This window comes from Gouania willdenowi, chromosome 14 (assembly GCF_900634775.1).
Source record: "Gouania willdenowi chromosome 14, fGouWil2.1, whole genome shotgun sequence".
Lineage (NCBI taxonomy): Eukaryota > Metazoa > Chordata > Actinopteri > Blenniiformes > Gobiesocidae > Gouania > Gouania willdenowi.
This window is the reverse complement of record NC_041057.1, coordinates 11,709,987-11,724,428: the sequence shown is the minus strand read 5'-3', so window position 1 is coordinate 11,724,428 and position 14,442 is coordinate 11,709,987. Positions and strand designations below refer to the sequence as shown.

The following is a 14,442-nucleotide window of genomic DNA, read 5'->3' as shown; positions in this document are numbered from 1 at the left end:
ATAGTCAATGCGAGATTATATAAACGTGTGTATGACCAGCTCGAGATCAGATTTTGCTAACAAATGCCTCACTTTAGAGATATTTCTCAGGTGGTAAAAACAGTTTTTAGTCAGTGGACGACAGTGCCCCTCCAAAGACATTGCTTGATCGAACACAACCCCAAGGTTTCTGAGGCTGGTTTTCACAGATGACCCAGATCACCAAGGAGTTTTTAATCAGAGGATCTTTTTGTCAGGAGCGATGATCAGAGTGTCTGTTTTGTTTGAATTAATCTGGCGATAACTTGATGACAACCAGTTTTTGTTACTGGATATACAATCTAAGAACTCAGATGAAAAGTGAAACTCTGAGTCAAAAAGCAGTAGAACTGGAAATCATCAGCATAAAAATCATAAGACACTTTTTTAAAAACAGGAATCAACCGACCAAGGGGCATCAGATACTGTAAAAACAAAACAGGGCCCAGAACAGAGCCCTGGGCTACCCCACATGACAGATTGAACATATTGGACATTACATTGTTAATAGCAACATTAAAAGTTTTTCCATTTATATAAGATGTAAACCACTGAAGAACAGTACCAGACAACCCCATCTTGGATTTGAGTCAGTCAACTTGTATTATTAGGTAAGTTTTGGTTCTAACACTGACCCCTGGGGGACACCACACACATTGTCCAAACATTCAGATTGATGTTCTTCCATCCAGTTCTGAATCCATACTGACTGTCTGAGATTCATTTGTATTCATCTATTAATTTTTCTGATCTATAACTGAAAAGCTTTTCTATGATTTTTGAGAACTCTGTGAGAAGAAAAAAGGACTGCAATTTTTGAAGTTGTGTTTGTCTCCAGCTTTTAAGAGTTGGATGACTTTTGCTATGGAAATCCCATTAATCACCTGTTATACTATTTTTCATACTAATGTCATCTGTGACGTAAGCTCGACATCCCAAACCCGTTAGCATAGCTGTTAGCGTCGGATGAAAGTACACTTCCGGGTCACGTACTTTGGCCAATCGGTAATGGAGAAAACAAATAAAGGTGTTCGTTTTCCGTTTTCAAATAATTAGTATTTTTTTTTTGTTTTTCATGTTTTTGTTACATAATGAAAAACGTTACACGGATTCTCTTGGCTGTTCTGGTGTACTGCTGCGGCGGTGTATGATCAGTTTATTGTGTCACAAATAGGCATTGTGCCCCCTCTCACTCGCAGCTCTCAGATCTGGCATCAGTTCTTTTATTTTGCTTCTCACAGCATCTGTAAAATTCTCGTTTATGTAGATTTTTGTTTCTGGAGGTTCTTGGTATGTTGTAAAATTGGTGTTCTATCCTTGTACCTCAGAAATTTCACTCTTCATCCCAATCTCACCTTGTAGCTGTAACATATTTCAGTTAGAATTTTTTTTTTTTTTTTCTTGTTAACTTAATTGTTTTAATTTGTCCCTAGAGAAACGCTCTTTCATTTTGCCTTGACTACTGTTGTATTTATAGCTAAATGAAAAACCTTGATAGGAATTCATATAGATTAGACAGGTAATAAACAGGTTACAGCTAAGCTGACACGCACTACAATAAATTATCCACTGCTGGCAATTTATTAATTTTCCTTTGAAAGACATAAAACATACCCATTGTATTCAATATTTACATAAATATCATACAAACACAATAATGAAATGAACTAGTTAAACTACATGCCTGCTGAGACTGCATGTTGTTTGCTACTTTCACCATATGAGGTCATTTTACCCCTGAGTGTGTATTTACAGTGTATTCAGACCTTCAGTGACAAATACAAATACAAATGAGACATCTTTCAACTGTCATAAAAACCAAGAAATATAGATTGGAAGTTGTTTAAATAATGAAATCATGAAATCCCACAGCATAAAAATTGTTCAGATTTCAAAGTTAAACATGAAAAATGCAAACAAGAAGTTTGGATATTGACAGAAAAATTATTTCAGCAATGTCTAAAATACAAAATGAGTCATTAAGAATCATCATCGGACATCGTCACTGGCACTGTGGTTTTTGTCCGGTTGATGCATGGACAAGTTATCCTGTCATGGAGAAGAAAGGACAAACAAGGCATTATATTAGTCACACTGTAAAACATCTAATCTCGCAATTGCTTTTATGAAAATCATTTTTCAAGTGTTCATTGAAGGTATTACAGTGAACAACTTAAACTTGTATTTTTCACCTGGTTCTAATATTATCAGGACTGCTTTGACATTGTATCCTTCAGGTATCAAAGTGCCTAATCCACACACCTCCATTTGTCTTTATGGTATTAAAGTGCAAAAATATTTCTGACCAGCAGGGGGAAGCAAAGACTACTTTTTAATTCCCTTGGTTCCACACACATTTATATCCTTTCAAAATGTCTTTCTGGTCTAGGCATATTTTAATGAGTCTAGAATCTACAAAAACAAAAAAAGAAAAAAACAATACTGGAGTTTATAAAAAATGAACCTACCTGTTGGTTTGCTTTTGCATTTGCTCTATTGTTTCAGGGAGTGGCTGTTTAAATGTTTCAGGAAGTAAAAGTGTGCAAAACCCACACAAAATGTACAGAATCCCTAGTATGATATAGGGCAAGTATATGTGGTAATCATCTAAAAAAGAAAAGACAAGAGGAGATGGCTTTAGACACGAGGTGTGTAGTTGTGTTTGCAGTCATCTTTCAAATCTAGTGTACTTACTCAGCTTTAGAAAAAAGGGAGTTACACAACTTCCCAGTCTTGCAAAAGTACTACTTGTCGCAGTCGCTGTGTTCCTAATGGCTGTTGGGTATATTTCGGAGGCGTAGACAAATACCATGGAAAAAGAAGTGGTGACAGCAAACTTTCCTAGCGTCTCCAAAGTGAGTGACACTTGTGATTGACCTAATACAAATACAAAGTATTTGAAACAGTCAAATAAAACACAAAGGGAAAAACAATATTGGCACTGACTATATTTGGCATTGCATGTTATCTGGAACAGTAGATAGTTTGCCCTGAACGTTGCTATTGGGCATCAAAGTAATGATTAGAAGGTAGTTCACAACCGTGTACTGTTTGTTCTTTGGTTATTGCATTTTAAAACCAAATCAAAATAACAAATAAATGGTTTGATTTTTTTTTTTTTACTGACTTAAAACCAAAACAGAAATACAGAAACATCAAAAACCAGACAAGCAGTGTTTTTCTGTTTTAAATTTGAAATAATAATGGTGATAATATATCTACCCTCTGGGTCTATGGTGGGGTAGATTATGTTAAAGAGTAAACTTTTGTTGAAAAGGCCAGAGACTTCTCTTTGAGTTGTAACTAGAATTATATGTGTTTTGTTTGTGAGATATTTGGATATTTCTGAGCAGATTAGAGCGAGACCTTAAGCATGTCACATTCTGTCAGAGCGAACAGAATCAGAACTGAAGTCCACTGCACATGGTTTCCCTCACCAGGTCCTGGACCATGTCTCTGCACACAATAGGACCGTTTGGCATTCATTTCAGCAGGTTTCTGGTCCTGCTACTGTTTTCATGCAGTGTGTGGATGCTTTAGCTCGTAAAAAGCTGCTCACGTTTGATGGTAAATGAACTTGATTTATCTCCACTGAAGTAGTCTCAAAGCGCTTTACATATAATTCAGTGTCTTGCCCAAGGACACTTTGGCACATAGACTAGGATCAAGCCCCCAATCTCTTGCTTAGAAGACAACCCCCTCTACCACCTGACCCATGGCCTTAAGTTTTGTTTTGTGGTGTTACAGTCCAAATAGTATCCAAATAATTAGGTGACTGACTACTGTGGCAGGTGTGAGGAACAATAGATGTTAGAAATTCAACAATTACACTTTTTTTTGTTTTTTTTGCATGCTTGAATACTGATAGCTACTAACGGCAGCCGTCAACATAGACGGAAGTTGATCACAAGTAACGAAGAGCACCAGTAGATTCATTATACTACCTCTGCTTCCTTTAATCACATATCATGTGCATGTTTTTTGTAACATACATTTTTTTTTTTTTTAATGTATTTATGTAATAATAACATTTCAGTTCACCAGTTCATCAGTGATGTGACTTATGCGTTGCTCCTTTGCTTGTCTGGAAGTAAAACTCCGCCCCCGACTGTGGGTCCTCTCTGTGTGGTGATCTTAAAACCTGAAGCTCTCGTCCATAGTTTCCCCATAAATATCCAAATATCACGCAAACTGAACAAAACTTAATTTTAAAATTGAAAAATGCTGCTTGTCTGGTTATTGGTTTTTCAGTGTCTATGTTCAGATTTTAAGTCAGTAAAACAAGATAACCACACCATTTATTTATTTGGTTTTAAAAGGAATAACCAAAGAACGAACAGTGCACGTATTCAACATGAAAATACCTTATTTGTTCTTCCCACTAAGAATTTTTCTTATTTATGAAATTTTTTACATTATTTCACCTTTTGCAAAGTCAACCAAAGAGTCTCGTGAAACATGGAGGCAAAAGGCTACATGCTCAGCCATTGTAATCATTAAAACAAATAATACTTTAATTATTACTAAATTACAGTCAACCAGGTTACTTGAATAGTAACTAAGTCTGCTATGAGTTTTATTATTCCCAAAGAGAAAGTGGAATTTAAGGATTACAATTACTTTATTATCCAGACTGTCTTCTTTCCCAATTTTATTATGCACATAGACTTTTGTCCCCTTAAAAAGACGTTAAACTTATAGTATTTTACTCATTTTAGGCCAGGAATGGTAAAAGCCATTTGTTCAATATCAGTCCACCAAAGTGTGTGATTTGGTTAGGTAGGTAACCATCCTTAAGGTTCAGTTTAAAATATTTGTAATTGTAACTTGCAACTGGTTGAAGAGCGGTTAAAAAAATACACAAGTAAATTGCCAAATATCAAATCTAAAACCTTCTTTTCTTTACCTTTTGGCACCAGCTGAATAAAGAATAGAGGCAGTGCTCCGACAACCAAGATGCTAATGATGGAGTGTCGTCGTGGGAGGTACTGCAGTACCAACCAGCTGCAGATGTAAGCTGGAACCTCCACAGCAGCAGAGATGAAACAGGCGATATAAGGGTCGGCGTGGAACTGGGTTGTATTAAAAGACAGACTGTAGTAGCCCAATGAGGTAGTGAACCTGAGAAAATAATGAATATAGAGGATATCGATCGTATTTTTAGTGTTCCTGTCACATACAGACAGTGGTTCACATAGTAGCATGAACATATATTTTACAATGAAAAAAATTAAATGCTTGTTTTAATTAACATTTTAACATTTTTTATTTTAACACTTAAGTTGCTGTTTTGTGTGATTTGGAGTCATTTTGTATATTTTTCTTACATTTTGTATAATTTTTTTCTCATAATGTAGGGCGTAGGGCTACTAGTTATCCATCTCTGGTCTGTCATCATAAGAAAGCAATCTGCTGGTTTGTCCTGTCCTCCATACGTAAGCAAATGTTTTACAGTTCTGATGAAACAGCGGTTTACTCACCAAAGAAAACAAAGGACAATTGTTGATGTTCGGATGTGGCTGTGCTTAAGCAGTAAAAAGAAGTTGAAACTTTCTTTTATATTCCTTTTTTTTTTTATGGGCTGCAAAACACAAAAATAAAGCTTATTTTTTTCTTTTTTAGGAGTAATTGCTATCACTCGAAATGGAGAAAAGAGTCATTGCAACCAGTCTACTTGTTGAAATACTAACCAAAGTACGTGACCCGGAAGTGTACTCTCATCCGACGCTAACGGCTATGCTAACGGCAGTTCGACATGACAAGATCGCTGCTTCCAACTGTGCATCTGAAACGTGTCCTTTTCGCTTTAGCTGGTGTTGGGCACAGAACCTCCTCACGGACATTTCGGAGGATTTAGAAACTCCTAAGTGTTGCAGAGCTAAAGAATGTGTAACGCTTCACTTCTGGGCCACGTACTTTCTCCAATTGGTAATGGAGAAAATGAATAAAGGAGTTCGTTTTCCATTTTTCGTTTTCTGTACGGAAGCAAAACAGCTTGAATTTGAAAAACAAGGCGTTTTCCGTTTTTTCATTTTGGTTTTGGAAACAGACAACCACTCACTCTCATTCACTCCTATGGGCAATTTAGAGACTCCAATCAACCTTGTACCCCCGCCCAACACCCAATGAGAGCCAGAGATTGGCACCGGCAGACCCCCGCGACCCTAAAAAACAGGAACAAGTGGGTCTGAAAATGGATGAATGGATGGTTTTGGAAACAATTATCAAAAAAAGAGTGTTTTTTTCGTTTTTCATGTTTTTGTTACATAACAAAAAAACGAATGAGCGAATGATACACGGGTTCTTAAAGCTTGCGTTCTATCAGTCAAACATACTGCTTAAATTTGCTCGTTGAGTGTTTCTGTTAAGTCAAAATCAAAATCAAACTTACACTGTAGCCTTCAAAGATGACGCTCGGAGCCTGGACTTTGTTCCACTTGGCAGCCTTTTTAAGGATAGCCTCCGCCTCCTCTACTTTGCCTTGAGAAAGCAGCCATCGAGGAGACTCTGGGATGAGCCTGACTCAAAGATACAACATGAGAAAATATGAGAAGAGATATCTCGCTGGAACTATCACATGGAAGTCAAGTGAAACTTCAAAGGAAGCATCAAAGGCGAGCAGCAGAACTCCTCTGAGGAAGACTGGTAGTTGACAGTCAAAACATGTAGGGGAGATAAACATTTCCTGAAAAACCTTGTCTCTCTTAGAGAAAAATACACAAAAAATAGGTTATATAAAATAGTGTTTCTTAGATACATACTGTAAATAAGATTAAGGTAGTTTACTTGAATTCACACATACAATAGAAACCTTTTGTCGCTTTTTAAAAAAATAATTGATTACTTCGTCTAACACTCTGATACAGTCATATCAAGGTCTGGTTCACCCAGTTATCCTATATAACTGTTTTTGTGGGGGAGGTCTTACCACCAAAAAGGAATGTAGAGCAAACAAGGCACAGACAAAGCTAACTGGAGATGCTTCCAGTCCCTCAAAAAGTAAGCGAGGATTGGCAGTATCATGTATCCAAGAGCAAAGGCTGACATTGTACCCACAGATGCATAAATGATGCGCACATTGCCAATCAAGGTCTCAGAACCTGTAAAGGAAGAAAAATACAAAGAAAGTTACGAAAAGAGACGTGGTGTTGGTGGAATACTTGGATAATTTTCTATACCTAGCACCAAAGCCGCCACAAAGTTGGACATTTGGCCCAAACCATTGATGAAAAGAAGGATAAGTAACATAATCCAGGAGGTGGAGAAGACTTGAAGGAAAGTGAAAACCATCTGTGTTGCTATGGTAGCAAAGAGAACAGGTTTTCTTCCAAATCTACAAACATAGCAAACACAAAAATTACTCGATGGTAAAATCAGTGTTTATTTTGTCAGCAAACATTGATTTAGTTTTACTGAGTCTTTTGACTAAAATACAATAGTTAAAATTTTGTCAAAGATTACTAATTTAGTGCTCTATTCTCCCATGCGCGTAAGTAAAAAAAAATGCGCAGTGGCGCCCTTTTTGCTGCGCGCTATTCTCCCCCTGTGCTTAAGTCAGTCGCTGCGCGCCTCCATTCCAGTTATGCACTCTGAGTGGAGCAGCCCTGAAATGTGTGCGTTCACATTCAAATCTGGCTTTTTACGCGTATTCTCCCTTCTGCTTAAGTTCTTTTTCTCTCACGCGCTTCTGAAATAAGTGCAGCGCCCCGATAAGGTCAAACATTATATTGCACGAGAAGTATGGCCTTAGTTTAGGCCACACACACTCAAAATATTGCAGAAGAGAATAAAAGAGGAATCTATCCAAACTGACACTGTCACGGGGGTGGGAGGAGTCACACAAGCACGCCAAAGGACTGACCATCAGCAATCAGCATGTTCACATTTACCACTTCTAAACGGGACAAAATGTGTTACATTTAATTATATCTTATCCGTGCCATCCTTGTCCTGGGTGGGGGTGCGTCGCGGAGCTGATCAGCTGCAGCAGCTCGTTACAATGAAACTCTGACAGACGTCAGACTGATGTCCAACTATTTTAACACTGTGTATAACGTAAGGCCACAGTTTGATCACCACAAGAGTAAATAACAAGTGAAACATTGATGACAGATGATGACGACTAATGCGCGCTGATCATTTTTGAATGCAGGAACGTAAGAAGTGAATAAAACCAGGCTTTCCACACAAACAGATGTTCATCTGGAGTTCAATGAGATTTACAAGTGTTAGGAAAACTCTGTGTTCCGTGATTTCTAGACAGCTCAAAAATAACGCCATCATGGCCCAGTCCACCGTAAAAAAGCGCTTAAGTCCAGACCTGAGAATAGGGCCCTTAGTCAACTAAATGACATTTAGATTTTAGTACACACAAAGACAGATTTGATGTCATTATTGCGTCAGACCACATGATCACCTGAATGGTATTCATCATGTGATGAAATTATAGTTTAGATTTTATTAGTCGATGAAAATATAATTACGTTTTTGACACAGTTTTTATTATTTTTTCTAATTAGTCATAGTCTAGTTATTGTCAAGAGACTATGACGACAATTTTTAGTCGACATAATTAACACTGGAAAACACTAGAAAAAACTGTTAGTTCCTAGGGATGTAATGATTAATCGTAAGGCAATTAAAAATCGATTCATAGGTATCACGGTTGATATCGATTTTCTGAAAATTGAATCGCAGTACTTTTTTTAACCAGCAAAAGGCGCTATCCACAAGTGTAGGCGGCGGGCGGAGTCTGCTAATACTTTCTTTCTGGCTGCCTTCTACTCTTAAATATGTTAATAAATGATTCATTACCCCTTTAGCACCGAAAGAATATCTGTAATATTACTTGAATATCTGTAAAAGTCACGTTTTTCTATTAGCTCTGTCTGCTAGCATAGCTTCTCTTCTTCACTGCAAGATATCTGCATGCCAACCGACCACTGTGTTACCAGCTCCCTCTGCTGGTCCAAACAAATATGACGTAATTTTTTTTTTAAAGTCCAATTGTTAAGGCACAAAATACATTTTCAGTTGCACTTTTAAAAAGAAAAAGAACTATTATGCAGTTTTGCATTGTTTATTATAGAACCAGAATTTAAATTAATAGGCTTCATTTTCATTTGTATTATTCCTTTATTTATTTCATTCAAGATTTATTTTTAGTTAAATTGCATTGTTTTGAATAGTTTATCAAGGAATTCTTTTGACAATGAAAAATAAAAGGAAAATAGTACAGCATTTTCTAGTTTTTTTCCCAAAAAAAAATTTGTCTACAGTCCCATTTTGTAAAATAAATCGTGAGAGAATCGTATCGTGAACCCAGTATCGTGAATCGAATCGTATCGGGAGTTGAGTGAATCGTTACATCCCTAGTAGTTCCTCATTGTTCTGAACATAATTCGGTCTTTATCGTAGCATAAAAAGGCTATCAAAATATCACTTACATTAAGTTGAAAATACAATTATTGCAAATATTTGACCTCAATTAGGGGTTTACTAATTATAATGCTGCTTTGAAGAGAACTGGTGCATCTGCATACAAGAAATAAAAGTTTGTACAACAGTTTAATTTGACTATAAAGCATTGTGTCATGCAGAGAAGAATTCTGCAACTTTTAACACTTTGATCACAAGTATGTTGCAGCTCTCAGGGTGTTTTAATCATCTTTCATTAATCAGGAGAATCCCAAAAAGCAAGGTCTTGATTTTAATGTGAGGCACAGCAATTTCAAAAATAGAATTACAAAGTGGCTATTGTTCAGTTTAAACGTAAATAAAGTTCAGGAGCGTAAAATTGGTAATGATGTTGTAATTCACAGAGATCTGGAATTCCCAGTACCTGTCAGACAGTGGTCCAGAGAAGAACGACCCAGAAAGAATCCCAGCATAGAAAATCATCGTGGTGAATGGCTGCTTCCACTTGTCATCGCACACCAAGTTAAACTGGATGACACATGTTAACAGATGAGTTATACACACAGAGAAAATGATGTTGCCTCAGGTGCAGATGGCTCCACAAACACACACACACACACACACACTCACGCACACACACTCACGCACGCACGCAGAACTTTCTTGCTTTTATAGATAGATAACTCGAGCTGTATTAACGTACAATTATTTACAGTCCCAGAACAAACACTGTTGCCTCACACTAAAAACAGAGATGGGTAAAAACCTCAAAAAACTGTGATTGTTCGATCTCATTATCAACATTCATGTCAGCATTTAGAATAACGACTCGTGATGGTCTGAGCATCATTGCCTTAAAGAGCACAGCCTCATGTGTTTTTGTTATTGCTTTGTGGGTTAGGAGTCATTTTGTATCATTTTCTGTGTTTTTGTGTATTTCAGTAGTCATCTTTTGTGTTTTTGGAGTAATTTTGTGTATTTGTGATGCCTATTAGCGTTATAGCTTTGTTGTCCAAGCCTATGTGTGTGTATATATTTTCCATTTTTAATTTTTATTATGCTGTTCATTAATCTGTCTATTTATCTACTGCTGCTGAAATGCTGCAAATTTTCCCTTTGTAGGACAATAAACGTATTTTTCTGTAATCTATGTTTTTTTCGAGTCATTCTTGTGTAATTTTGTTGTCATAGATACTTCTCTGTATGAGTATTTTCTATTTATCTTGTGTGTTTTTAGAGTCATTTTGTGTATTTGTGATGCCAATTAGTGTATTTTCATTATTCTTTCCTGTATTTATCTGTAATGTATGATTTCCTTCCAGTCATTATTGTGTATTTTTGTATTCATTTTGTATACTTCTCTGTATTTTGAGTACTTTCTGTTTTGTAGTCATCTTGTGTGTTTTTAGAGTAGTTTTGTGTATTTTCATTGTCAATTAGTATATTTCTTATAGTCATCTTGTGTGTTTATTGCTGTCATTTTAATGTATTTTTGTTGTTTAGAATTTGTCTCTGTATATTTGCAGTTGGGGTGTCCCGATCCGATACTGATATCGAATATCGGTCCGATATCAGCCAGAAGACGAATATTGGAATTCATCGGACTGCATCTAAAATCTCCAATATATATTATATTATATTTATTTATTTTATCTGACTATTGTTTTCTGTTTGAGTAACATCACTTGATCAAGCCTTTTCAAACATTCCATACTATAAAATAAGTAATAAAAGTATGTATGATTTGTGCAGATATAATATCGGATTGGTATCAATCAACACCCAAGGCTGCAATATTGGTATCATATCGGAAGTGAAAAAGTTGTATCAGTACATCCCTAATTTGTAGTTATGTTGTGTGTTTTTGATTTATTTCATGTAAATGGGTTCGTATGTAATAAAGTGAGAGAATTAAACAGAGGGAAAGTATTGTTGTTTAATGGTGTTGACAAGTAGGCATCATCCACTTTGACGGCCTTGAAGATACTGACATGTTGGACACATGGCAAGACAGAACAGGAAAAAAGCTGCATACCTCGGTAACGAGTGTTGAGTCATAGATCTTTTTGCTGTAGTTCCACCCATCCACGCAGCTCTCTTGCTCGAGATCTGTCAGGTTGACGTCAATCCCTGGAATCAACCCCTGAGCGGAGAGATTTCTCACCACATCCAGTTTGTACCTGCTGCAGCTGCTCAGCTCCTGCTTACCGTTCACCACCTTGAATTACACACTTCCTGTTAGGACAACTTGACATGTAGCCTATTCTTTAAATACTGTTTTACAAGAGAATAAGAAGGATCAGTGATGTTATTGCAGATCAGTCGGGTATTCTCCTATCATGTCAGTCCATTGAAGGGTAACAGTATACGTGTAATTTACTGGTGGTTCTACCATCTGTAAATCAACAGCAGGCCTTCCTACATGGTAATGATTACTGGTTTCTGTCTGAAAAAATACAAAACTATAGTCCATTATCAGACCAGTTCATCTAGCACAGTGTTTCTCAAATGGGGGTGCGCAAAATTAACAAACAAAAGGAATAAAAATATATGGGTTTAAAATGCTTATTTTTAGCTAAAAATAATAATAATAATGATGATGAAAGCATCTTGATTATAACATGAACTGAAAATACAAGAGTCAGTCTTGGTCTCACAATAGGTGGAACTTCCACCAAGACTGACCCTTGTGTCAGGTGGCTCAGGTGGTAGTGGGTCGTCTTCTGATCGAGAGGTTGGGGGTTCGATCCCAGTACCTGACTATGTGTCAAAGTGTCCTTGGGCAAGACACTGAACCCTGAGTTGCTCCCAGTGGTCGACCGGCGCCTTGCATGGCAGTCCTGTCCCACTGGTGTGTGAATGTGAGAGTGATTGGGTGAATGAGCTGATGTGTAAAGTGCTTTGAGACTCCTTCAGTGTGGTGATAAAGTGCTATATAAATCAAGTCCATTTACCATTTACACTATGTTGTCGTCATGAAAAAGGTTTTTTTTCGGCTCCGGAAGGACTTTAATCCAGGTGAGATGAGGCAAAATGGCTCTTTTGAGAGTAAATTTTGGAGACCCCTGCCCTATGCCTAACCCTAACCCAGGAAGTGCCTTAAAATGTTTATTTTTTTTAGATATGTTTTATTAAAGGAGGGAATTTACCGTGTTAAATATGTTGAAATGAAAAAAATATGTATGACAAAAGCATGATTTGAACCCATGGCAGCAGAAGAGAGAATACTTGAATCAGAAGCTTAGACCAGTGGTTCTCAACTGGTCTAACCCTGCAACCCAATTATTCCAACTGTCATTAAATCGTGGTCCACTTTCTTTCTTTCTTTCTTTTTTTTTAAGCATAAATCTATATATTTGCCTGTGCAACAAGCATTTTACAACAGGCCTGTCAAAAGAAAAGTTTATTTCAAAATAAAAGACAAGTCCAACCCAACCTGAGAGACTTTAAATATTTATTTATTTTTGACCAGCTGTCCGCGACCCACCCAGTACAGGTCCGCGACCCACTTTTGAGTCCCGACCCACCAGTTAAGAATCACTGGCTGAGACCACTCAGCCATCTATTGATACGTTTCCGTATGACTAGACACTTCGTTTGACATTTACGAGAAACATTTCACAAATATTGCTGTAAACCTGGTTTAAAAAAAAAAAAAAGTACCATCAAAAATCGCATACGTTTCTTAAACGTGGTTTGTTGTTAAATGTTGCAAAATGTGTTGTATATTATATGCGCACCTTTACAATGAGCACCCCATACTCACTGATGCGCATCATGATATTTACAAAATAAATAAATGAGGGGAAAAAATAAGTTTAAACATCTGAAGTGTTCCAGGTGTAGCGGGTGTAGTGACTCACCTGTGCGGGAATGGCACCTTGCCTCCAGGACTCGGTGAGGTTGTCTCCGGGTATGAGGCAGCGGTGCTCCGGGACATCGGTGAGTAGGACCAGGGTGAAGCCGCCGAAGCCGTTGGGCATGATGGTGGCGCAGAGCAGCAGACACACGGTCATCTGGAACAGCCCCCACTGGCCCAGGAATGACACGGCATCGTCGTAGTTCTTCATTGCGCACACAGAGCTCTCTCTCCTCTGGAGGTCAGATAAATAAACACTGGCTCTTCCTGTCACACAGGTGACATATTGACCGCAGGCGCCTTCTTTAATAAATACTATTTGCTGCACGTTTTAAGGGTTAAAGACACATTATCCCAATAGACTTCATCCAAGATCGACTTCTGAATGTACGGTAGACTTTTCTAAACCGGATTGTCCTGTTCTGGGCGTGGTGTCATACATATGTTAAATGTAATGCAAGCACTTGATACGTAGTTCAGTGATGTGCTATACCTAAAATTTGTTGTTAACATCATCATCAGTATACAGTATAAGAAGAAGAAGAAGAAGAAGAAGAAGAAGAAGAAGAAGAACAAGAACAAGAACAAGAACAAGAAGAAGAAGAAGAAGAACAAGAACAAGAAGAAGAAGAATCTAATTTAAAAGCAATGTTGTAACAATGCCTCAAATAAAATAATATACAAACTTAGCTCAGATGAAAATTAGTTCCCACTGTTTGAAGTTAGAAATAATAGAAGTAATCAGTACTAAGAATTGCATGTACTGTGGAGAAAAAAATGTTTTACTAACATACGTGCTCTTCAAATGCAAACAAATCCCACTCCCATCAAACTGTATAGTGCACATTTTAAAGGTGAACAAATGGTCGAATACCAGCCACTCACGACCGACATCTATTTAGTATTAAAACTCCTCATTTTCATCTTCTTTTCAGATCCTCTTTCATCAACATTTTTATTGTGTCGGCAGCAGCCTTCATTTTGATTTATTTATTTTTTTAATTTTTTTTTTTGCAGTTCAGGTTTTTCAACACCCGATAAATATCTCCACATGTGTGTTTGTTTTTCCTCAGCTAATTTTACTACTTAATTTCAGATCCTATTTTTTGTTTTGCGCCATTCTGTCTGTGTTCTCCGACACCGAACCA

At 37.2% G+C, this 14,442-nt stretch overlaps 1 protein-coding gene across 2 annotated transcripts; it reads right to left on the bottom strand.

Annotated features, from left to right (window-relative positions):
* Positions 1 to 1,280: 1,280 nt before the first annotated feature.
* Positions 1,281 to 13,735, bottom strand: LOC114475348 (solute carrier family 22 member 4-like). Of its 2 annotated transcripts, XM_028466054.1 has the most exons (11): positions 13,299 to 13,735; positions 11,471 to 11,653; positions 9,860 to 9,963; positions 7,197 to 7,351; positions 6,947 to 7,118; positions 6,410 to 6,536; positions 5,499 to 5,599; positions 4,925 to 5,139; positions 2,713 to 2,895; positions 2,487 to 2,625; positions 1,281 to 2,067 (listed from the first exon to the last, which is right to left on the bottom strand). In XM_028466054.1, the coding sequence occupies exons 1-11, from the start codon at positions 13,503 to 13,505 to the stop codon at positions 1,998 to 2,000; spliced, it is 1,656 nt and encodes a 551-aa protein (XP_028321855.1). In that variant the 5' UTR covers positions 13,506 to 13,735; the 3' UTR covers positions 1,281 to 1,997. The 2 variants fall into 2 exon arrangements, with proteins under 2 accessions (XP_028321855.1, XP_028321856.1); XM_028466055.1 differs by lacking the exons at positions 6,947 to 7,118; positions 7,197 to 7,351 and having other exon boundaries at positions 13,299 to 13,734.
* Positions 13,736 to 14,442: the final 707 nt, after the last annotated feature.